This window comes from Bos javanicus, chromosome 16 (assembly GCF_032452875.1).
Source record: "Bos javanicus breed banteng chromosome 16, ARS-OSU_banteng_1.0, whole genome shotgun sequence".
NCBI classification, from domain to species: domain Eukaryota; kingdom Metazoa; phylum Chordata; class Mammalia; order Artiodactyla; family Bovidae; genus Bos; species Bos javanicus.
The window spans coordinates 44,622,757-44,647,546 of record NC_083883.1 but is presented as its reverse complement, the minus strand read 5'-3'; the positions used below and the strand labels follow the sequence as shown (position 1 = coordinate 44,647,546).

The 24,790-nt window shown below is 60.8% G+C and overlaps 1 protein-coding gene across 3 annotated transcripts; it reads left to right on the top strand.

Moving 5' to 3' along the window:
- The first annotated feature begins 1,168 nt into the window (after window positions 1-1,168).
- On the top strand, window positions 1,169-24,790 carry TMEM201 (transmembrane protein 201). 3 transcript variants are annotated; one of them, XM_061382819.1, is made up of 11 exons: window positions 1,169-1,411; window positions 7,971-8,091; window positions 8,413-8,607; window positions 9,758-9,934; window positions 11,136-11,488; window positions 11,917-12,120; window positions 17,593-17,831; window positions 19,860-19,931; window positions 20,545-20,844; window positions 21,597-21,731; window positions 22,836-24,790. In XM_061382819.1, exons 1-11 carry the CDS (start codon window positions 1,299-1,301, stop codon window positions 22,931-22,933), a joined length of 2,007 nt encoding a protein of 668 aa, XP_061238803.1. In that variant the 5' UTR covers window positions 1,169-1,298; the 3' UTR covers window positions 22,934-24,790. The 3 variants fall into 3 exon arrangements, with proteins under 3 accessions (XP_061238803.1, XP_061238805.1, XP_061238804.1); XM_061382820.1 differs by lacking the exon at window positions 1,169-1,411 and adding an exon at window positions 1,422-1,829; XM_061382821.1 differs by lacking the exon at window positions 22,836-24,790 and having other exon boundaries at window positions 21,407-21,690.

Genomic DNA, 24,790 nt, shown 5'->3' with positions numbered 1-24,790 from the left:
ACTAAGATCATGACATCACTTCATGGCAAATAGATGGGGAAAGAATGGAAACCGTGAGAGACTTAATTTTCTTGGGCTCCAAAATCACTGCAGATGGAGACTGTAGCCATGAAATTAAAAGACACTTGCTCCTTGACAAACCCAGACAGCATGTTAAAAAGCAGAGACGTTACTTTGCCAACAAAGGTCAATGTAGTCAAAGCTATGGTTTTTCCAGTAGTCAGGTATGGATGTAAGGGTTGGGCCATCAAGAAGGGTGAGCGCTGAGGAACTGATGCTTTTGAACTGTGGTGTTGGTGAAGACTCTTGAGAGTCCCTTGGACTGCAAGGAGATCAAACCAGTCCATCCTAAAGGAAATCAGTCCTGAATATTCATTGGAAGGACTTATGCTGAAGCTGAAGCTCCAATACTTCGGCCACCTGATGCAAAGAACTGATTCATTTGAAAAGACCCTGATGCTGGGAAAGATTGAAGGCAGAAGGAGAAGGGGACGACAGGATATAGATGATTGGATGGCACCACCAACTCGATGGACATGATTTTGAGCAAACTCCAGGAGATGGTGATGGACAGGGAAGCCTGGTGTGCTGCAGTCCACGGGGTCGCAGAGTAGGACATGACTGAGTAGCTGAACAACACATGATAGTTTATTCAAACACATATTAAAGTTAATGTGCATGTTGCTTTTTTTTAAAGTGTTTCATCCCTCTAAGACAATACCTATAGCTCTGACATTCTAATAGTAGGATTACGTTCCGAAGCATTGGCTGTCCCATGATCCAATTACCCTCAGGAGCGGAGGTCATGTTTCTACAAACTAATTTTTTGACCATTGGAGTGGCTTCAGTGGAAGAAGCTTAAGAAGTTCCAAGTTGCCGCAAAACAGCATCGCGCGTACGGGCCGGGTTTGGCGAGGCATTGGGAAAACAGGACAAGCAGGGGAAAGACACTAGCTTGAGATGCTGAAGTTGGCGGACTTTTGCGGAAGACGCCAGTGAGAGGCGGGAGCAGAAGAGGGCTGGGCAGGGCTCCGCGTCACCTCCCACCTCCGGCCACGGGAGGGCGCGCTCGGGCCAACACCGCGACTTCCGCCGGCGCCCCGCCCACCAGGCTCGCCCCGCGCTCCGATTGGCTGCGCGGCGGGAGCGCGCCGAGTCAGGAGGCGTGCCCGCGCCGGCTACAAAGCGACGAAGGTCACGGCGGGAGGAGGCGCGCGCCGCCGCTCCGAGTCCTACCCGCGGCCCTCGGCCCTGCTGCCGCCGCCGCCTGCCACCGCCCACCGCTCGCACCGGGAACCATGGAGGGAGTGAGCGCGCTGCTGGCCCGCTGCCCCACGGCCGGCCTGGCCGGCGGCCTGGGGGTTACAGCGTGCGCCGCCGCCGGCGTGCTGCTCTACCGGATCGCGCGGAGGTGAGTGCGCGCGGCCCACGCAGCCGGCGAGTATCGCGCCCCCGCCCTCCGCCCGCGGCCGCCCCCACCCGCGCCAGCTCCCGGGCCGCCCGGCGCCTTCTTGTCCGTCAGCCTCGAGGCCGCGGCGTGGCGGTGGGGCCCGGCCCGCGAGCCCCAGCGCGGAGACCCGTCGTGCACGCCCCGCCCCCGGAAAGAAAACCGGGCTGGGGCTCCTCTGTCGGAAAGCGGCGGAGCGGGTTGGGGGCGCCCAGGAATGTGGGGCGCGTGGGGGGTACGAACTTCCTCCCCCGCGGAGACCGTGCAGACCGAGCTGCAGGATCTGCTGGGCCCCCAAACCCTGCGGGAGAGACGAGCGGGTGTCCAGCCGCGCTCTCTTCCGCCCGGAGCCCTGATCCCTGGTCCTCAGGAGCACGTTGCGGTAGGTTGAGTACTAGCCGGCGGTTCCTGAGGCGGCCCACTCAGGCGTTGTTGTAATCTCATATAAGCCCATTTCAGTCACAGCCGTGCTCTGTCTAGAGAAGCGGAGGGACAAAAGAGCTGCAAAAATTGTTATCAATTAGACGAGTCAGGATGTGAACTGAAGCATCCCGACCGTGGAGCCTGCGTCCCTAACCTCTGGACTCTGCAGCCTCCAAGAGCAGGAAAGCCTGACATGACATACTTTAGGGGTGTTTAAATACTGCGCTGGGCTTCTGCTGGGTGGGTTCAGTGGCGGCCCCCTGCCCTGGCCCAGGTTCACAGACCTTGCTGACCCTTACGCAGAGCTGGCCTATCATGGGCTTCCGTGGTCAGGGATAAAAGCTTACTGGCCCTCTTATTTCAGGAGGACCTCAGGGGCATCTCCACTGTCTCCCCAATTGATCCACCTTTACAGGGAACAGGAAAAAAGGTGGGGTTGTGAGAACGTTCTGGAGAACATTCTGGGTGGGTGGGTTTGTAGCTTCAGCAGCAGATGTTGGAAGCTCAGCTCTTAGGTGGGAGAAGCAAAGGAACTTGCCCACAGCCAGTCAACAGCAGGCGGGGGAGCTGGGACTTGAACCTGGAGGGCTTGTCTGTTCTTCCTTAGCCACCACCGTGTACCGCTTCTTACCCAAGGGGAAAAGACGTGAGAGCGACTGAGTCACAGTCTTCCCGGGGGAGGAAGGGGTGGGAGGGACATCAGCTGTGTCTGCAGGATGAGCCAGAATGGCAGGCTGCGGAGGGGGTGGCCCCGCGGGACCCTTGACAGCCCACAATTCGACACGTCCAGGCTTTTGCCCAGTTTTTGGAAGCTGGAGGGGCTCACAGGATCAGCTGGTTCACATCAGTCATTTTATACACGAAGGTACTGAGGTGCAGAGGTGCTCACCACTTGCTCAGATTCCCAGAGCAATGTTGACAGCAGAGGTGTGTCCAGAGCCCGGTTTGCTTCCCAGGAAATGCAATAAAGAGTGTCAGCCCAGAGATCACAGCCTGGGCCAGGCACTGCCACCAGGCTTTGTGGCCCCCACCCATATTGTGTGGCTGGATTTGAGCTGGATGTGCCCACTGTGCCTCTCTTGTGCTGCAGCTGTTCCTGGGGGTGGGGGGTGGGGGGAGCCTGTCTGCCTTCCTGGGCTGCCCGCCACAGCCTTCCCTTTCCTGGAGGCAAGAGCCTGAGACCTGCGTGCAGTGTCCTGCGAGGTTTCTGAGGGGAGCCACGAGGGTACCACTGATACACCTGAGTCGTGATGTGGCCCTGGGACCCATAGGCCGAGAGGACAGCCCTTTCCCGGGAGGTTCTGAGATGCTCCTTAAGTGCTGGCTTTATCTGGGGTCATAAATTGGCCACTGTCACGATTCAGAAGCAAGACCAGCCCCCAGACTGAGCCCTTCTCCCTCCTGGAGGAGATCGGTGACAGTGAGGAACGGCTTTGGCCATAGTGTGGGTTTTAAATGACCCTAGAGAGGGCATGTGAGGAGAGTTGTTTTTGGAAATGGACTTGGCCGGGTGGGTGTTTGCAGGCTCAGCAGAGAGGGACAGGGACGGAGGACTGGCCATGGAGCAGGGGCAGGAGCCTGCTTTTCTGAAGTGTTGTGGTACCCAGAGCCTCGGGCAGGGCCAGCCTGGCTTCCTGCCCATGGAGTCCTCTTGACTGGACTGCCTGTGACCTGGGGGGCAGTGCGTGCTGCTGGTGGCCCCATTCAGCAGATGAGAAAACGGAGGCCGAGGAGATCGGGCTTCCTGCCCAGCAACACCACGACCCTTCAGCTCCTAACCAAGCCTCGTGCCCTGGGTCCTCACTGAGCACCTTGGCTGCCGCTCTGCACCCAGGAGGCCAGGTGGAAGCCGAGATTATACTTCGCCGGGCTTGCTCGCCCTGGACCCGGGCGGTCTCTGTGGCTTCCTGTGCCCACTTCACCCAGACTCTCACCCCCAGACTCTGCTGCTGGGCATCGTGTTCATCTTCTGCCGGCACAGCCTGCTCATGGCTGCTGGAGCCCCCAGACGTGGTTATTGGATTGTCCACTGTCTGGTGTTTGGAGACGAGACGGCGCAGCCTCCTGGGTAAAGGAGTGGAGCCTCGGCCACACTCCTGCACACCTCTCGCCACGCTCTCCTGCAGCCATGCAGTCTGGCTCCCTGCACACACACTGGGTGGTCCTCACTCCCTTGCCTGGCAGTCCCAGCCATTTGAAGGCCATCTGCCTGTTGGCCCTGCTGGCCGGCAGGCCTGTCCTTGAGGGTGACGGCTGACGCTCTGCCCGTTGGCTTTCTGCTGTGGCATCTGTCGCAGCTGCCCTGTGCAGTCGTTCTGTCCTTGCATCCGGGGAGTGGGGAGCCTCGTGCATCTCTGCCTCCTTTCTAGCCCAGCCTGTGCCTCTCCAGCTGGGCCATGCTGAGGAGCCAGGGCCATCCACCGAGAGCAGACCCGGGCCTTCTGTCTGGTGTTGGCTGGACCGCTGTGGACCGAAGTGTGCTTTGCCTAGAGGCTGGAGTGGGCGGCCCGGAGGCCCGTTGGTGCTGGTGCCTCTGCTCTGCAGGAGGCCCTTGGATTCTCGCAGGTGGATTGCACAATACTCAGGGCACAGAGTAGCAAGCAAGGCAGTGTGTGGGGTCCCTCAGGGACCCGTCACCTGGGAGGCTGACCTCTCGAGCCCTAAGGAAACCAGCCTGACTGTCAGAGACCATCTTCCAGACCTGCTGGACCAGCACACGGGTCACAGGCCGTGTGCCCAGTCCCCCTTGGGGGACTTCACAGAGCCTGGTGTGGTGGAGACTGCTTGACACATCGGCCTCCCCCAGACTCTGAGCGCCGCTACCCCTGCCCCCAACCCTTAAGAGGGACTGAGCCCACACAGTGTCTCCTCTGTGTCACCCTGCACTGGGCTCACAGCTGATGCCCACCCCCGGCAGGGGCCAGGACCAAGGGGCATGGAGCTGCAGCCCTCAGAGTAGTGGGCTGGAACTGACCCCCTGCCCCCACCTGACCTCTTAGGATGTGGCAGCATGTCAGGGCACGAGCTTTGCTATGACTAAACATGCATGTTTGGGGCTCACAAGGCAATACCATCATTAGGGCCTGTGTTCATCTTTTTCCCGTTGTGTGTTTGGTGCTGTGGAGGGATGGTTCCAGAACACACAGCTGCCCCCTGGTTCCTCCCGTGGGGCCCATCCTGCCCTTGGCTGCCTCAGGCCTCCCCTGACCCAAGCAGAGCCCAGGAGCTCAGCACGCAGGCAGCAGGGGCTGGGTGATTACCTTCCAGAGCCTCCAAGCCAACCGCCCATCCTCTGGAGCCTGGTCTTCTACTGTAGGTGGCCTGGCCTCGACCCATCTAAGTCTCTCCTGCTGTGTCACGGGGTCGCTGTCTCTTGGCCCCTCTGATCTTGTCTACCACAAGGGGTTTGACCAGAGCTTCGCTGGGAACAGAGGTAGTTGGCTCGGGAGAGAAGTAGGTCAAGGGGTTAGGAGGGGCACAGGGTGGGGGCGTTAGCCTGAGCAGGAGCAGGATGGGGCTGAGCTGGCTTCCACGTCAGGCCCGGTAGAGGCGGGTGCAGTGCCACAGGCCAGGGCCGCCTAGCCGCTGTGGAGACTATGAGCTGCAAGGTCAGCCATCAAGTGCAGCCCGCGAGTGTGAGTCACATGCACCCACGTGTCTGGCATGTGAAGCTCCAGGCAGGCGGGAACATCGCTGATCCTTGGAGAACTGACATCCACACCTGGCATCGCTGGTCCATCTGCTGCTCACAGGCCTTAGCGTGCTTTCAGGGCGCTCCCCAGAGGAGCTGTGGGGGATGACACCCCACCAGGTGGAACCCATCTGGTCGGGGTGGCCGGCAGCTGCTCTGTCTGTGAGAGAAGACCCTCACCCCCACAACCCTGGGCAGGGATTACCAAGCCAGAGCTGTTGGCTCAGCATGTGCGTGCTAAGTCGCTTCAGTCATGTCTGACTCTTTGTGACTCTAGGGACTGTAGCCCACCAGGTTCCTCTGTCCATGGGATTCTCCAGGCAAGAATACTGGAGTGGGTTATCATGCCCCGCCACCAGGTCCCTCGTCCGACCCAGGGATGGAACCCGTCTCTGACGTCTCCTGCGTTGGCTGGCAGGTTCTTTACCACTAGCGCCACCTGGGCTGGCCCAGGCCTAATCCCCCCTCCCCTCCCGACCACCCCTTTCCAGTCCGGGCTCACTTCCCCACCACGAAGCTGGTGATTGAGGGTGAAAACGATGACTTCCTGGGTGGGAGGGGCTTCGTGCCTGGCCCCCCAAGCCCAAAGCCTCAGTTCCTGATCGCCCACCACAGGTGCCCACCACTGGTCATCTTTATTCACTTCCTGTTTGTCTTTACTCATGGGCTGCCAGCCCTTCTGCTGGTTTCTCTCCAGTGACAGGTGTGGTATGGTGGGCATCTGGGGTGGAGGGGCAAAGGGGCCCATCGTGAGGCCAGCAGGACCCAGGGGAGCAGGGGAAAGGTGTTTGGGCCTGCCTCACCGCCCCTGTGGACACGCCTGCCCTCGTGCACTATTATAGAGAAGCCTGTAAAGCGGTTACAGATTAACAGAGAGAAAGCCAAGTGCTTAATTGCCCAAGTGCGGCTTCTCGGCAGAGAGGGTTCCCACACCGCTAGGCGCCTCCTTCCACTGCTCTTGGCCTGAAGGCCAGTGAGGCTGTCAGAATGCCTCCGCTGACCACCTGCCTAGCCCAGCGCTTCCCTCAGTTCTCTCACTTGATCCCTCAGCACGCTTTTTGGAGCAGAGATGGTTGCTATCCGCATCAGCCAGATAGAAAAATGATTTTCCCTGAAGGCCACACCGTGACCATGGGGCCAGGCTGCCCAGCACTACTGTTTCTGAGCCTTGCCCTCCAGCTCGATGATGCTGGGGCAAGCCAGGGTGCCCGCTGTGGACCCTGGGACCCTTCCCTGCAGGGTCTGGTTCCATGTCCTCTGTCTGGGCTTGCTTCTCTCCTCCCCTGCCCTCCGCATGTAAACTGCTGTTTATTGGGCAGTCAGCCAGGTTCTGGAAGCACTTCCCACACTTGTCTTGTCCACAGTTGATAGGTAATAAGACTGAGGCTTGGAGAACTCTTGTGATCTGCCCATGGTCCATGGACAGGCAAGGCCAGGAGGCAGCTCAGTGTCAGAAGCAGGAGCTCTCTTTCCAGGGGGCCAGGCCCCCGGACAACCCCAGAGTCAGCGCCCTGTGTTACAAAGCACCCTTACATGTCTTGTGTCTTTGGGCCCTGATAACACGCAAATGCCAAGGCTGAGAGAGGAGGGATTGGCAGAGCCAGGACTCTGGCTCCCAGAAGCTTGGGGCTGTGCCATCCTCTGGACAGCAGGGGTGTCCACGTGTGGTATGACTGCCCATCCCAGCAGAGGCCCAGACGGCAACCCCACAGCTGGAGGTGGGCTCTGGGGGCAAGCGGGGAGACAGGAGTGGCAAGGCCAGGACCCCAGGCTTGAGCTGCCACCTGTTATCGTAGATTTCTGAGACTGGAGGGGTTTGCCTGGCAGTTGCCATGTCCTTGCCTCCTCCACCCCCTGACACACACCCGCCGAACAGCCAGGGAGATGGATGGAGGGTACTCGAGCACAGATCCCTCAGTGTCTGGGCTGGGATTATCCTGCACACCCACCTGTCACCACGCATGTGGCTGGCGAGGGCCGCTGTGGCCAGCCTGTCCTGTCCCCAAGCCAGGGGGGGCTGGCCCCAGGCTGAGCAGCTGTCTTCAGTCCCCACCCTTGGTCTCCTTGGCCCTGGCTCTCCTGGGGCTTCTGTGAGCACCGAGGCCCCGTCCATCTGGAAATTCCCCAGGGAGCACCGTTTCCTCAGCCTGGGAATGGGCCCAGGTCTGTGGGCCTTGAGGGAGGGAAGGAGGGAGGTCCTGGAGCCAGGTCCCTGTCAGCCCGTAGCCTGGCTGGCCCCGGGTTCCTGGTCCGTCTCCAGCTGACCCCAGGGTCAAGGAGGCTTGGCCTGGTTGGCTGAGGATAAGCCCAGGTCCCGTGGACGGGTTCATGGAGTCCCCCGCCCTACTTGCCGCCCACCCTCCCTGGTCTCTCATCCTCCCGCAGACTCCACTCTGTCCTTGTCCGCAGGATGAAGCCAACACACACCGTCGTTAACTGTTGGTTCTGCAACCAGGACACGGTGGTGCCCTACGGGAACCGCAACTGCTGGGACTGCCCCCACTGCGAGCAGTACAACGGCTTCCAGGAGGTACGCCCCCACCCACCCCGGCCACCATCCAGGGCCTCCTCTGAGGACCAGCGCACAGGCTCAGGGAGCCAGGGTGACATGGGCGGGTTTATGTTCAGACCCAGGTCTTTTCAGACTCTGCATCTCGCCTGAGTTGGGGTTCCCTGTGAAGTTCCTTTGGAAGAAGAGCTTCCGTGTTGCATGTAAAGAGAGGGAGTGTTAGCGATCCACCTTGGGGAAGTATCTGCATGTGGGACCTCTTTCCGGCGCCCGGCCTGAGCGGGGGCGGAAGGCTCCTGCCTGTGGGGAGGCCTCCCCCTGACTCGGGTCCTCCTCCCTCAGAATGGTGACTACAACAAGCCGATCCCCGCACAGTACCTGGAGCACCTGAACCACGTGGTGAGCGGCTCACCCGGCCCCCGCGCCCCCGCCCAGCCCCTGCAGTGGGTGAGCAGCCAGGTGCTGCTGTGCCGGAGGTGCAGCCACCACCAGACCGCCAAGGTCAAGCAGCTGGCCGCCTTCTCACCACGTGACGAGGTGAGTGGGGGGCTGGGGATGCTGGAGGCAGTAGAGCCGCTGAGGGGCACCCCCTCCTCACCCAGAACCCCGTGCTGGCCTGCATTCCGGATGTGTCATCTCAGCCACGCGCTTCTCACACTTCCTGTCTCGTGGTCACTGCTGTGGGGGCCCCAAGCCTGGGAGCACCTGCCAGTCCAGAGGGATTTGTCCCTGGGCGAGGGGAGGCAGGGTCCTTGGGCTCCAGCGTGGGGCTCTGTTGGGTCCAACCTGTCCGTGTCCCTCTGAGTCCGTCTAGCCCACCACCTGGCGGGCAGTTGGCTCTGGAGTGGGCGAGGCTCCTGGCTCGTGGAGGGCAAGGGGAGGCGGGTGCTGCCCAGAGGCTGGATGTCAGCCCTTTGCCTCCTGGGTCCACGTGGAGGCCAGCAGCCTTGTCATCTAGCCCATCTCTCCTCGCCCAGTCTGGGGGTTCCGTGACCTCAAGAGACAATGCTTGCTGAAGCTCAGAGACCCTGACTTTCCCCAAGGCCCAGTCTGGGAGGGAGGTGGGGAGGGAGGAAAATAGAGGTGAGCTGGGGCTGGGTGGAGAAAGCTGGGAAGGCTGCCAAGAGGAGGGCAGGCACGTGTGACGGGGCAGTCAGGGCAGGTTTCTGGCACCTTCGCTCCTAGCAAGAGACAAGCCAGGACCCTCCTGCCCCTGCAGACTGAAATGTCTGGCTCCCCTGCAAACCGGGAAGCATGTGCTGCATCTCCTGGGGAAGGAAGGGTGGGCCTCGCGTTGCCTGGGCTGTTCCTGAAGTGCAGAGGCCCTTCAGTTCCTGCCGAGGCCCTGACCTGGCCAGGGGCTTTCTCGTGTTTCCTGGACCGCTGGGCTTCAGTGAGGAGGCAGGTCTACCTCCAGGTGGCCCATCTGTTCAAGCCCAGGTGGTGTCCGGAGTCCGGGAGCAGGGCCTGAGCAAGGGCCACATGCCAGGCTCGGGCCTCGAGGTGTGTCCTTGGCAGCCGCAGAACTAGCTGGAACGTCCCCTGGGGGCCCTGCTGTGTCCAGGGCTGTGGGTGGCTCCTCTTCCCAGGCCATTGGTCCTGTCGAGCCCCTGAGGAAGCAGGTACAGAACAGGGATGACTTGCACATGGTCACCCCCGGGACCCTGAGCCTGTGCCCCCTCCGCAGGGCAGGTACGACGAGGAGATCGAGGTGTACCGGCACCACCTGGAGCAGATGTATAAGCTGTGCCGGCCGTGCCAGGCGGCCGTGGAGCACTACATCAAGCACCAGAACCGCCAGCTCCGCGCCCTGCTGCTCAGCCACCAGTTCAAGCGCCGGGAGGCCGACCAGACCCACACACAGGTGCAAGGGGCGTCCCAGCCCCCAAGTCTGTGCAGGAGACCCCTTCCCGGAGGGCAGGCCGGTGACCAGGGGCAGCTCTTCAGAGCCAGGCCCTTCCTCTGGGGCAGCCACCTTCCTGTGGGGCCGCCTCCCAACCTGTGCCCCAAGCCAGAGTGGAGCAGGGGTGGGGGAGGGGGGTCCCAAGGAGAACTTGTGTCATGGCCAGGGTTTCTAGGCTGCCCTCCAGAGCCTGGGCCCCTCCCAGCACCTCTGGGGATTCCTGTAGCACCTTTGTAGTGGGTGCTCTCCGAGGTACCCTGGAAACCAGGCAGGGAGGTTGAGTCTCAGGGAGAGGGCCTGGTGTGCGGCGTCCCCGGGGTTTGAACCTTGGACCAGCTGGCTAAAACCATCGTTAGTTTTTGTCACTGCTCAGATGCTGGAGTGTCCTGCCATAAAAAAATGTGATATAGGAGCAGGTGGATTTAGAAGTAAACACCATCCTCCCCAAAGAAATTCTCCCCTCGCCCTGGGTCCCCAGAGGTACCTAGCTGGTGGTGGCCGTCTGGCCAACCAGCTGGTGTGAGATTTCCAGTCTGCAGCCAGGCCCCTGACCACTGGCCCGCACGCCTGTTTGCACAGAGAGCTGCGCTGACCCTTGCTTTCTCCCCCTCCACTGTCTTTCAGACTGAACAACTTATTGTTTTTTCTTTCTTTTTATCTTTGTATTTTATGTTGGAGCATGGCCAATTAACAACATTGTGATAGTTTCAGAGGGACAGCTATGGGCCTAAGTTAACAAAGTTAGTAACCGGTACTTTTTAACTTTGACCAGAGTTGTGTGTACGTTCATTAAAATTCTAGTTAAAACCACACGGTAGGAGTTTTTTACAATAACTTGAAAATGATTGGAAAATGTGTTTGAAAGAAAGGTCACCATCAGATCAGAGGATTACTGTAGAGAATGTGGCAGCACAGTCCCCCCGCCCACAGTAGCTCACAGTGGAGTGAAGGCCCAGAAATGAGACAGGTTAATGGGACCCACGGGTGAACCAGAAACGAAGCCAAGAGTGCGTGAGAATTTAGGGCACCTCTGATCACTGGGAGCTGGTGGTTCTTCTGTGAGTGCTGGGGGCCCCTGGCCAGACCCCCATGCACAGAGTGGGCACCCGGAGGGCTGTCGGTGGCTCTGGCCCTGTCGCTGACCTGCCTCTCCCTCCCTCAGAGCTTCTGCGCGTCTGCGGTGAAGGCCCCAGCGCAGGTCATCGTGCTCCGGGCCCTCGCCTTCCTGGCCTGTGCCTTCCTGCTGACGACAGCACTTTACGGCACCAGCAACCCCTTTGCCCCGGGAGCCCCGCTGCCCCCGACCCTGCCAACTGGTAGCAATGGCTCGGCCCCACCAGACAACGGAACAGCCACCGGGGCTGAGGGCTGGCGGCAGCTGCTGGGCCTGCTGCCCGAGCATGCGGCCGAGAAGCTGCGCGAGGCCTGGGCCTTCGGGCAGAGCCACCAGATGGGTGTCGTGGCGCTGGGCCTGCTCACCTGCCTGCTGGCCATGCTGCTGGCCGGCCGCATCAGGTGCGTGCGGGGCAGGGACGCAGTGGGAGGAAGCTCAGCGGAGGCAGGGGCCCTGGGGCCACACTGCGTCCTCTCCCCACCCCAGGCTCTTCACCGCAGTCAGGCAGTGGTGACCTAGCTCACGGGGTGTAGTGCTTGCCTGTGCAGATGCAGACCCTGTACCGAACGGCATCCCCTTCCTCTCACCGCAGCTCTGAGGGAGGTTTCCTTGCCCCGTTGTACAGAGTAGGACACTGAGGCTCAGAAACACTGACTCAGAGCCATGGGGTGAGGAAGTGTTGGAAGTGGCATTGAGAGCCCCGCGCTCTGCTCGGGCCCTCGATGGTCTCCTCTGAGCAGGGCCAGGGTGAATGGAGGAGGCAGGAGGTGGGGGGCCTGGAGGGGCCTCACCCACCTCGCTGGGCCCTCACTCCCACTCTTCCCCACAGGCTCCGGAGGATCGACGCCTTCTCCACTGGCCTGTGGGCCCTGCTGCTGGGGCTGCACCTGGCTGAGCAGTACCTGCAGGCCGCCTCACCCAGCTGGCTGGACACGCTCAAGTTCAGCACCACGTCCCTGTGCTGCCTGGTGGGCTTCACGGCAGCCGTGGCCACGAGGAAGGCGACGGGCCCACGGAGGTTCCGGCCCCGAAGGTCAGAGAAGCAGCAGTGACTGCGGGGGGAGGACAGACGGACCAACAGGCCCTGGGCTTTGCCCGCAGCCCGGACAGGGCACCTCTGTCTTGCTTCTTTCTTACCTGCCTCACTCCCGCCCCCACCCCCCAAGTTAGGGTCCTGGCCCAGCCCCTCCACTTCCCCTAGGAGTCAGGCCCCCCCATTCCTTTCTGGCTCCACCAAGCCACCCTCCACCCAGCACCCCCAAGTGCTTTCTAGCTGGTCACCACTGCCGCCACCTTTCTGGCCAAAGACCCCACCACCACTGCTCTGGGATCGGAACAGGGCAGCACCCATACTGCCTGCCTCTGCCCCGTGGCTTCCACTGGCAGCTCAGGCACCCCCACACTGGCCGTGGCCCCTTTCCTGGCGCTGACACCATCGGAAGAGGGGTACGGGCTTGTTTTCTGCTTCTTCTCTCACCTTGCCCCGTCACTGAGCCCCCAACATGGGCTGGCGACGGTGGCTGCAGGCTGGGCCCTCGCCGCATGGCCTGACCACTCGGGCTGCTGGGTGTGGGCAGGTGCTGCTGAGTCAGGGCCAAGCAGAGCCCCCTACCTTGTCCCACTCTTGTTTCTCTGGTCTGTCCTTTTGGTCCTACCTGCTGTCAGTCAGCCCCCCAGGAGTTCATGAAACCAGGAGGAGGCAGGGCTAACCCCAGGGTTCCCTGCTCTGAGAGCCCGTTATCCCTCAGTCTCCTTCCCCAGGGATGGAGAAATGCAGTTCTTAGACCCAGACTGGCCTTGACCATGAGTTTGTGGGGTGAGGCCCATGTGGAGGTGGAGGATAGAAAATCATGCTTCTCCCGTGATCAGCAGGTTTCTCCTAACAGCCAGCCTGTGGTGGGAGATCACTCAGAAGGGTGGGGGGAGGGGTCTACATGCTCTTTACTTCCCTATCTTTTGGGCACCGCTGTGAGCCAGACAGCGTAACTGGGGCACACACACTCTGCCCACTCTCCTGGGAAGCCCCTGGCTCTGCCCTGAAAAGGCAGGACCCCAACCCTTACAGCCCAACCCTCCACTCGCTCCCTGCAGGGCTGGGGTTCAGGCTTCCCAGGCCAAGGTGACTCCGATTGGCAGGTAACGGGGCCCTGCCCCTCTCTCTCCATGCCAGGATGTCCCCAGTTTCATCCCGAAACCCCACCTCCATTATTATGCCCAGAAAAAGTTCCAACTGCCCAAAGTTCGGAGAAGGCAATGGCACCCCACTCCAGTACTCTTGCCTGGAAAATCCCATGGACGGAGGAGCCTGGTAGGTGGCAGTCCGCGGGGTTGCCCAGAGTCAGACACGACTGGGCGACTTCACTTTCACTTTTCACTTTCATGCATTGGAGAAGGAAATGGCAACCCACTCCAGTGTTCTTGCCTGGAGAATCCCAGGGACGGGGAAGCCTGGTGGGCTGCTGTCTATGGGGTCGCACAGAGTTGGACATGACTGAAGTGACTTAGCAGCAGCAGCCCGAAGTTAGCACTGGGTAAGGGGCTCAAGGGACACGCAGGCCCATGACACCAGGTCCTTGTCCCTTGTCCCCCTTTGGCTTATCACCACTTTCCTCCTGGCCTCTGGAGCCTCTTGGGGAGGCTCCTGCTTTCCACCTTCCCGTGGGGCAGCTGCAGAGTCCTCAGGGCCTCGGCCTCACTCTCCCTGGGCCAGGCCCCGCCACCCCCTCCTGTGCGCCATCTGTACAGTGAGAGCTGGAACCCTCCAGGGCCCTGGGGTGCTGGCGTGGGAGTGGACATGCTCTGGAGGCTGTTCTCAGCCTGGGGGCTGCCTCCCAGGACCGTGGCAGGGGGTAGAGCAAGGCTGCACACCTCTGCAGGGCCTCGTGTCCTAGTCATTGAGGTGAGCACGAACCCCGCTCCAAGTATGGATCTGGGGACCTGCACGAGCCAGTCACATGTGTGAGGGTGACACTCAGGGCTGTCACCTCACTGAGCCTACAGGGTGAGTGAAGAGTGCCCAGCTCAGGCCTGACCCCCACCATCCTTCTGTTCTTGGGGTCCTGAGAAGCCAGCCCACCCCCCAGCCTGTGTATTGGGTGGCGTTGCGTCCTGATACATGGGTGGAGAGCTGGGCCCAGCTTGCTCTGGGTGGAGGGTGAGGTGGAAGAGCACTGACAAGGTGGAGGAGTTGGGTGGCCGGCCTGTCCCTCGCCTCTGTGAGCCAGCCTCCCGGAGATGGGCGGCGGGAGCCAGGCGGGGAACTGGTGTCTGTTGGCTGTGTGTCCCCTGGTCTCTGGAATCCCCTGTTCTCAAGGAAACTGGCAGAATGGTGCTAATTACTGCTTTTCTTGGCATTGAGTAGAAGCAGGACATCTGTGTGTACGCGTGTATTTAAGTTAAATTATTTATAATAACCGTAACCAGCTCTCACGCTGGCCAGGAGCCTGCTGAGCAGACATCTCTCCTGCCCTCTAGCGGGCGGGGACGGAAAGACACCCTCGTGTCGCGAGATGGACCTCATCGAAGGAAGGCTTCCTGGCATTTTTAGAGTTTGTGTGATTTTTTAAACCACGCATCTGTCCCTTCAAATTCCATTACGTGGAGCATATTTCAGCACCTTCTGACATTACTGGCGACAGCTGAGGAAGTGCGGGCACCACTGGGACCGTGGCTTATTCCCTGGGAGTATGTTGGCCTCTTCTCCCCTCCAATGGGGACCACCACCAGACCCTCCAGAAGGGGGTTGGGGACGTGGGACCGTCTTCTCCCCCAACCCCAGGCCAGTAGGCTCCCCCATAATGCTTGCCCGGAGCCCCTGGGAGAGGCCGCTGTTCCCTCTGCCTGCGACCGTCGCCCAGTGTCCCGTCCTTTCTGTTGTGTAGACGTGGATGACTGTCTAGTGACCCTGTAATTGCTGTAACCACAACTCCCGGCCTTAGATGTAGTGTGTTTGATGCTGTATTTTCAATAAATGCCTCCGGGGCCCTGCTCTGACCGGGGGGCGTCAGGCACCACGTCTTTTCTGTTTTTTCTTTCTCGTTCCTTCAGAGGCTTCTTTGCCAGGGGCGGGGGCTTCAAGGGATGGGAGCGCCCACCAGAGTCAAGTTTGGGAGCTGGCGCCATGGGCCCCGAGCAGCTCAGGGCCCACCGTCCTTGGGTGGCGCGTTTATTTCCTTGTCTCCCTAAGCTGCTCCTTAAATGTCGTCCTCTCTCTCCTCCCGCTCCCAGCCCGGGCCAGGATGGGGTTGGAGAACAAGAGGCCCCCCTCAGTGTCAGACGGCATGCAATGCAGCCAGCGGCCCGCCCCTTCCCCACAGCCCCTCTATCACAGCGGGCACACAGGCTTGGGTTCTGGGGCTGGATGCCTCTCTGAGATGCGGTTTGAGGGCACAGGTGGTCTCTGGGGTGGGGGGTGGGGGTTGTTAAGAGGAAGCGTCGGTCTGTGTGCCGCGCCCGGGAGCCTGGTGGAGGTGGGGTTCTTTTGACAGAGGCTCCCAGGGTCTGTCTTCTGTGGAGCCAGGACAAAGGCTCATGCCTGACACTTCACACGATCTGCTAGTTGAGTGATGCCACCACGTGTCCCAACAAAAGGGTCAGACTGAAGAACCGTTCCCCCCCCCCAACCCCCCAGTGCCACCTTGTCCACTCACATCAGAGATTGGGAGAGCACCTGTGCCAGGTAGGCAGCCCCAGGTGTTAGCAGGACCTGCGAGGGAGGAGCTGGTCAGACCCAGCCGGCCACCTCTAAGACCCATGGCCTGACTGGGCTTTAGCTTGCCAATTACTTGGGGTGTACTTCGGCCAGCGCCTGGCCTGGCCCAGCCCATGGGCTGCCCAGTGGGGTAGCACAGGAAGCCCAGGGCAGGCAGACATGCTGCCGCCCCCTGGAAAGGCTCAGGCATGTGTGTGTGCGTGTGTGTGTGTATGTGTGTCGTCGTCTCCCCACCACCCGCCTCCACTCCCCACTGTGGCCCACACACCCTGCCCTCAGGCTGCTGCTGCACACAACAACCAGGGGTCCTGGGGTAGGTGCAGGGAACGGGGCTTTGTGTGACTGGAGCAAGTTTGCCGAGGGTCCCAGCGCACCCACACTGCCCCTCGGTGCTGAGCATCCCCCCCCGACCTCCGACCACTCCCCAAGGTCGTCGCTGTCCTGCTGCATGGCATCACAGTTCTAAAATGACAGCACCAACCTGTGTCTTGTGTTTAGAGTCAGAACCTTCCCCAGGCATTTTGGGGGAAAGGAGGTAGGGATCACCCTAGGCAGAACGGGTCCTTGGGTGGAATGTAGGCACGTCCAGCCTGGGGCCAGCCAGCCAGGTGCCCAGAGTCCTCTATAGATTTGCTTGATAGTTTCCACACCTTGATTTCCCCATGTCCCCCAAACACTGGGCCCGCCTTTGGTTCCGAAGTCCAGGTGGCCTCCTGGCACTTAGAAAGGCAATAAAAAGGTCACGTGATCCTCCAGGCGGGCATCAGCTGACCCACCCTCTTAGAAGTTATTTAAAATGAGGGGAAGGGATGAAAACCAGGGAGATCAGTAGACTGAAGCTTGGCCAGCGGTACCCCAGGTATGCAGCTGGGGTGGGCGCCTTAGCCAGCCCCCGGCTCTGCTGCAGGGCCTGAGCCAACCTGCCCGTCCGTCGGCACATTGTCCTTGGGCTCAGTTGTCCCCTGGGACTGAGGTAAGGCTGGACCTTTGCAGCTCGGTCCAGACGGCAGACTAATCCCTTATTAACTGCCTCTGCCCCCTCCCCCTCTGTAATCAGTTGCCTTAATCAGAAGCATGGTTGACATTCTGGCTTGGGGCCACTGGGTCCTGTGGTGTGATCTGTACCGCGCTCAAGTTAAAGAGACACTGTCACCTTCCGTCTGCGGACAGCTTCGCGATCGCTCATGGCTCTTTCTAAGTTGGAGTCTGGCTGGCGTCCTGCCAGAGCCTCTTCCTGGAGATCCCCAAGCCTGGCTGCCTCCCCCTCTGCTCTGCCAGGGGCTTTAGCGGAGTGTCCGGTGTCTGAGACTAGAGAGCAGCAGCGGTGGGACTCCCGGGGTCAGGCCCGGGGGAGCAGGGGCTCCCCGAGCTCGGCCACTGCGAGGAGGCTCTGGGCACCAAGCAGGAAGTGGCCCAGTTGAGCGCCCGGTGCAGGACTGGATGTTTCTGCTTCGAGGTGAAGGGTTGGCGTGAGGTTGGCGAGGGCGACAGTGTCACTTTAATACCAAGACTCGTAGTAGACCTAGTTTGCTGTGAGGCTGAAGGGGATCGGAGGGGGCATGCAGGGAGGGGTGGGTCACGCCAGCACCTCCCAGCCACCTGCTCCTAATGGCGTGAATGTGGTTGGACCGCTTTTCTGCTGCAACTAACACACACCTCCTCTGGGACCCCAACTCGGGCCCCACCTTGCACCGTGGGGGAGGGGAGGGGGCCCACCGAGGTGGAGGCCCTGCTCCAGAGGACCCCCAGGGCTGACCTGCTCCTCTCTCCCATGCCCCCCGGGCTCTCTCATAGGTGCTTCCCAGCAGACTCCGTCGGCCTCTTCCCCACCAGCCCCAGCCTGGCCGTCCCCTGCCCGAGCCTGAGCATCACAGGCCCCTCGCCATCTTTGTTCGTCCCCACCCCGCCCGGCTTCCTGCCGATCGCCAACCACCAGCTGTTCCGGTCCCCCCGCCGGGCCTCACCCTCCTCGCTGCCTGGCCGCCTCAGCCGGGCCCTCTCGCTGGGAACCATCCCCTCTCTGACACGAGCAGGTAAGTGGCACTAAAAGGCATCGGCGGGCAGTGCGGGGCTTGAGGCACCTAGCTGAGCTCGAGGCGGGGGTGAGGGTCCTGCTGTAGAGTTGGCGGAACTGGGTTCAAACCCTGGTGTGTCTACTCAGTAACTGCCTGAGCCAAGGGGCTTAACCATTCTGAGCCTCAGTTTCCCACAAAAAATAAATGAGGCCAGTCGTGGAACCCACCCTGTGTGAAGGTTAAGCCCGGTGATGGACTTAACGAGCGTAGGTGTCACAGTTCTCATTGTTGTTATTCCTGCTGTCTTGTGATCCTGTGTATCGTGTGCTCTGTCATGTCTGACTCTTTTGTGACCCCGTCGACTGTAACCTGCCAGATTCCTCTGTCCATGGAATTTTTCAGGCAGGAATACTGGACTGGGTTGCCACTTCCTCCTCCCGGGGATCTTGCCCATCCAGGAATAGAACCCAGGGTCTCCTGCATTTCCTGCAATTTTCAGACAAATTCTTTACCACTGAGCCACCTGGGAAGCCCCTGAGACCCTGGGGGCTGGAAAATTTGCCCCCAGCCTCTGTGGTCCAGGGCCCAGGGATTTGGTTCAAGCCTGTCGTGTTCATGGAGCCCTGGTGGGCCCAGCATCTGGTCCCCACCACAGGAAGCTTTGTCTCATCCCTCCCCTTCCCCAGCAGGATCTTTCCAGGGGCCCTGCTGGGTCTTCTTCAATGACCCTCCTCACTTGGGGAGGTTGCCTGGTGTCCGCAGGGTTTGCTTTATCCTCTGGGGGATGGCCTGGAGGGCAGGGCAGTGCAGCAGGATCTGGCCTCCAGGAACGTGGGCAGCATCTTGGTTAAGCTGGGCTTTCTGACATGTACTATCTCTCTGAAGCCCCTCAGCAGTTCCTCCATGCTGGGGCTCCCCCCGCCCAGCCCGACATCCCCTGGGCCTGTTCTCTCCATAACTTGCCCAGCAGCTGTGGCCGCCAAGACCTAGGGTTGAGCCCAGGCGTCTTCTCGCCCTGTGTGCAGTCCAGCGGCCTCCTAGGTAGCGGGTGGGTCACACTGCAGGAGGGACGGCTCACTGGACACACCTTGAGCTGAGCAGTGGGTAGTGCTTGAGGCCTGCAGGGTGGGATTGATGGGGGTCAGACTGAGCCCTGAATAGTACCGAGATCTGGACTCCAGGCATTTCCATGTCACCTGACGTGAGCCATGTTGCTGGGAGAAGGGCCTCGTCTGGTAATGGTTATTCAGCAGAGACCCCTAAGCAGGTGAGTTGCAGCTCAGGCCCTGCTCAGACCTGGGGCTGATGGATGGGGCCCTGGGGGCCCTCTGTGAACAGCCCCTGGAGCTGGGACAGAGGGGAGCGGAGTGGACAGGAAGGCCCTGGACTTGGGAACCTGGGGATCCAGCAGCTGGGCCCATCTGCAGAACAGTGTTCTCTGCAGAGCCTCCAGGTCGGGGCAGGGACCCAAGCTGTAGGGCCTCTGGCGGACGGCATGGGTCTGGCCACTGCCTGCTGTGTCCACAGGCAGTCTCCTTGCTGCCTGGGGAGGCCTGAGGTGAGGGCTCAGGAGGCTGCCTGCCCCAAGGGCCCAGGGCAGTGCTATGGGACACAGGTTGGTCTCAGAGTGACGTGTGAGGGCTGGGACCCAGTTGCCATTGCTGGGCCAGCCCTTGGCTCAGGTGTTAGGCGGCCCTGGCGGTCCAGGATCCGTCTTGCCCAGCTCTACCTGCCTCTGCAGCTCCTGCTGCAGGCCTAACCCCGGCTCCCTGCAGCTCATGCTGGGTGGGAAGGCCCCTCCCCTGCACCCATCGACAGGTTAGCAGAGGAGGCAGGACTCAAGGTGGCTGGAGAAAAGAAGGGCACAGGGCAGGCGCCAGGCCTGGGCTCCCGTGTGGCCTGTGTGGGTTCCAGTTTCCTTATTTGTGAAGCGGGGACCTGCCCTTGAGGACACAGGATGTGGGGTGACGCAGAGCAGCCATGCCTCAGGGAGGGGTTGGAGACAGGCCATCTCCCCAGGGACCTGTGTTGCCTTCCTGTCTCCAGACTCAGGGTACCTGTTCAGCGGGAGCCGCCCTCCATCTCAGGTGTCCCGACCCGGGGAGGTCTCAGTTTCAGGTAAGAAGGACCGAGCGCCAAGGGGAGTGATGGGAAGCTGGCTCAGGCAGGGAGCGTGTGAGCCGGGGTTTCCAGAGCGTGTGTGCAGGGCGGGACGGCAGACAGGCCCTTGGAGGGGATTCTGTTCAAATCCTAGCTCCCGGCCTCCCAGCTGTGCAGCCCTGGGCGAGTGCCTAACACCCCGTGCTTCATTTTTCTCTTCTGTGAAATGGGCACCAGAGTTTCTAGGACTAGCTGTGGTGCCGTCGTCCTTACAATGGTGACATGTGGAGGTGGCACTTGGAAATGAGCAGGGCCCAGGTTAGCTGAGCCCAGGTCTCCAGGGTTTCTTTCTCCCCATGCCTTGTTCTCAGCTGAGGGAGGTAGCAGAGACTTTGGACAGAAATTGGAGAGGGGCAGAGGGGGCATCGCTGAGGCTCTGCGATCCTCTTCCCCGCCCTGGGTGCCTCCTCCCACAGTTCCCAGCAGGGGCCCCTGTGCCCAGCAGTCTAGGCCCAGCCTTGGCCTTTCTCCCTCAGTCGGTAGACGAGAAAGCAACAGATCAGAATAGGCGCTCCTGTAAGCAGAGCGAGCACTCACTATGTTGTCGTCTCTGCCTTCCTCCCACCTCCAGATTACTTCTCTCTGCTGTCGGGCAGCTGCCCCTCCTCCCCGGTCCCTTCCCCAGCGCCCTCCGTGGCCGGCTCGGTGGCCTCCAGCGCCGGCTCCTTGCGCCACCGCCGGCCCCTCATCAGCCCGGCCCGGCTCAACCTGAAGGGGCAGAAGCTGCTGCTGTTCCCGTCGCCCCCTGGGGACGCCCCACACACCCCTAGCAGCTCCGACGAACACTCGCCCCACAACGGCAGCCTCTACACTGTCGAGTCGCCCCCGGCCCCACAGAAGCAGCCAGCACGGGACACAAAGCACACGGCGGGTACGGCCCTCTGACCTCGCCCTGGAGGTGGGAGAGCCCTGCGGGCCATGGGAGGCCTCCAGTCAGTGTGCAGTGATGGGGACACCATCAAGAGGTTGCTCGGGGCCTGTCCTGGCTCTTACCTGACTGTGGCCGCTCTCCCAAGTCCAGGCACTCTACAGCCTGGCTTCTGGTGACCTTGAACCCTTCAGGACCTTGCCCCTAGTTGGCTGCTTTTATTTCCTTCTTTTGCAATTGACTTGGAGGATCCTCTGTTCTGTGCATCGGGCTGCAGATGTTTTTTATTTTGTTCAAATGCTGTTTTTCTACAAAGCGTTCTAGAACGTTTTAACTTAGGCCTCAACATTTAACATCTAGATGTTTCCCACGAACCTGTGGATTTCCTGTGTCTCTCATGACATCAGAAGCTCTGGCCACACCGGGCTGGACAGGTAGAAGGGCAGGCTGAGGCCCCTCGCCCCAGCCTCTGCCCCTCCGTAGCCCTGCTTGTGGCGTCGTCTTCCATACCTAGTGGTGTTTGAGTTTGCAGCTCCTGACCCAAAGCTGCCTCTCTTCCCGGCAGCTACACAGACGGGACCTGAGTGAGGAACAGGCCACCCACTGTCCAGGGCAGGCCAAGCGAGTTGGACCAGCCAGGCTGGATGGCCAGCGGCCGCATTCATGGACCATCCTGGGACTGGAGGTGGAGCTGCCCACATCTGTCCCTGGAGGTGCTCCCCCAGCTCCCACTGAAACGCCCCTTCTCCCTGCAGACACGAAGTCAGTGCCAGAAGGGGGCAGCAGCTGCAGCAGCCGCTCCATCAAGAAAGAGGACGACTCATCCCAGTCCTCCTGTGTGGTGGACACCACCACCCGAGGGTGCGCCGAGGAGCCCACCAGCTGGCGAGGTCTGCACCCTGTGGAATGTGGGGAAGAGGGCAGGGCCGTGGGTCTGCAGCCACTGTCCCCTCCTGTCTGTCAGAGAACAGCCCCTCAAGGGTCCTCGGGTGGCAGAGGGTGGTTTGATGCCCCCGCACCTGCTGGGCCCCCTGTGGCTCAGCAGACAGCACCCCACGCCCAGGTTACAAGGGTCTGCGCCTGCACTGTCACAGGGGCCTCTGGCCTCAGGTGACTGCTTAAGGCTAACAGTTACGGTGTAATCAGAATAAGAATCTGGCTGCCTACCTGTACCAGCCACATAGGTGTCCCAAGGCCACGTGTGGCCTGCGGCTGCTCAGGAGGACAGCAGGTAAAGAACACTGTCACCATTCCATAAACTTCCCCAGGGGGGTGTCGGCCTGGGCACGCTGGCGGCCAGTGCAGAGGCTGCAGGCCATGCTGGGCAGCAGTTTGCCTGGGTTCAAATCCAGGCTTCTCAGCTTGTGAACTGGGGGTGGGCTATGAGACTGAATCGGGATTCTGGGTAAAGCCCAGTGGTCAGGTCCTGACACTCCCCTGGGGCATGTGGAAGCCGTGTGTATTGAGCAAGGATTTTCCTGAAACAATCATTTTGGGCTGACCGGAAATGGGGGCCGCCCCCAGATCTGGGACATGACCCAGCAGCATCAACTTTGGGTGGGGGGGCCCACTCAGCAGCTTATTACCTTGAGGCCTGGGCAGGGGCCTCCTCCTGTCCTGACTGTAAAGCTGGTGTCCCCATGGCAAGGTACAGGTGTTACTGCCCTAGCCAGGTACCTGCTAGGTGGTGCAGGGTCAGGAGGGGAGGTACCTTCAAGGAGTCAGGACTTGAGAATTCCCCAGAAGTCCAGTGGTTAGGACTCTGCGCTCTCACTACCAAGGGCCAGGTCCCTGGTCAGGGAAGATCCCACAAGCTGCAGGGTGCAAAAAAAAAAAAAAGAGTGAAGACTTAGAATGACAGCAGGTTCCTGGGGTCTTTTCAGATAGGAAGGCTTTTAGGGGCGGGGCCTCAGCCCAGGGGAGCCCACCCCCCTGGGGGTGGGGCCTCAACGCCGCAGCGCTCAGCTCACTGGTCTCGGTTTTTCTCTTGGAAGGTCGTTTTGGCCCCTCCGTGATCCGGGGCCTCCTGGCCGTGAGCTTGACCGCCAACGCCCTCTTCACCTCGGCCTACCTGTACCAGAGCCTGCGCTGACCCGTGGTCCGCAGCCTCCTGGCACCCGGAGAACCTCGGAGGGTGCGCCCAGGTGCATGCCGCTGCCACCACTGCCGGCCTTGGCCCTCCAGAGGGCCCGCCGCCTCCGCCCTCTTCTCCAGGGCCCTTGACCTCGCCTCCGGAGGGAGCCCTGTTCCCCGCCGCCTTCTCCCCACCTGACAGACTCCGGGGCTGGGCGTGGTCTCAGGGGCGCAGTCCTCCTTGGCTGGTATCAGTTGTGCGTTTGGTGCTGACACTCTGATCCCCAAGCCGGAGATCCTGGAGGGGCTGCGTGACTCTGGGGTCCCCTCCCTACCGTCCAGCCCTGCCTGGCAGGAATGCCACTACTACTGTGAGGGGAGCAGGAGCTGGGCTGCCCCCCGACCCCGCATCCCCGGGCTGTGATCACCTCTTTGTACTGTACTCCTTGACCCGGTCAAGTGGAAGGTAAAGCCCCGGTGGACACCCCCTCGAGGACCGGCGGCATCTGCCTATGTCCTGCGCCATGCTGTGGGCTGGGCCTGCCCTCTGGCTCCCCCGGGTGGGCAGTGAGTTTCCTGCCCAGGGCTTCTCAGAGTTCCTGGGTCTCTGGGGCCCAGCGGGACTAGTGTAAGCACCCCCGCAAGCTCCCTTCTCCCTGCTGTGCCCCCATTTTATTACCTCTGGTGACCTTCCCAGGCAGCAGCCCGGCCACCCTGAGAACACTACCCAGGGCCACCCTGTCTCCAGGCCCCTCCCTCATGCACTGCCCTCAGGGGCTTTGCTGGGCCCCTCTGCCCACAGGTCTCTGAGGACCCTGGACCCCTGCCCCCATCCTGCCGTGAACTCGGCTCCTCTGGGCGTCCTGCGGCCGCAGTGGGCTCAGTGTGACCTCTGTCTCCAGGCCACCATGGCTGGCCTGCTTCCTACCCCGAAATCCTCGGTCCTGCCACTGCCCTTCCAACTGATACTGCAGGTTTGTGCCCCACGCAGCCCCCCGACCTTGGGCTGGAGTCCCATCCTGCCCTCAAAAGTCGGGCACAGGGACCCTCACGGTGCCGTGAGGAATGAGAAGACTGCGGGAGTCAGCATCCCCACGCTGCTGTCCCGGGCTCTGGATGCAGGTGTGGGGCGGCGTGCGTGCGTGCACACTCCTACGTGTGTCTGTGCACGTTTGTGCCACTCGGTGAACTCTGAGTCTCCTTAGGGGGAGGGTCGTGAGAGCAGGGGAAGGGTCTTCACTCTGTCATTCAGGGATAAAGTTTAATTTTATTTTTCTACATATTTTTGCCAGGTCAGGCGTTCCGCTCCTAAGCAGGATGCCCCCAATTCTCCCTGCCAGGGAGGTTTAGTTTTTTTAAGCTTCGGGTGCTTTTTTAGTATTTTTTTTTTTTTTTTTTACCATGTGGGGAAGGATTGCTCTGACTTCCCCCACTCCTGAGAGCTACTGTTTCCTGCCCTGCCCCCCACCCCGGAACACGGGGAATTGGGGGGCCGGGGGCCACTTCAGGTCCCTGACTCCAACTGCCAGAGATGGTTCCAACTCGGAGGTGATGCCTCTTGGCCCCCATCTGTACAGTGGGCATGTGTGTCGAGTTTTTTAATTTTATTTTTTGCCTAACCAAGCCAAACTCCATTCCCGAATGCCCTTCTTCTTTGGCTCTGAGGAAGCTCCAACTGAGTGCCCAGCCCTCTTTCACCCTGGCCAGCCAGGCCCCTCCTGTCCAGGGCCTGTGGTCCCAGCGCCTCCCAGGGGCAGGGGAGAGGCTGGGCCAGGAGGGGGCTGACTTATGTTTTCTTTCAAATAAAAACACAACCTTATTTTTCTTTACAAAAGCAGAAAAGGAAACCAAAAAAGATACCAACCTTTGAACTACA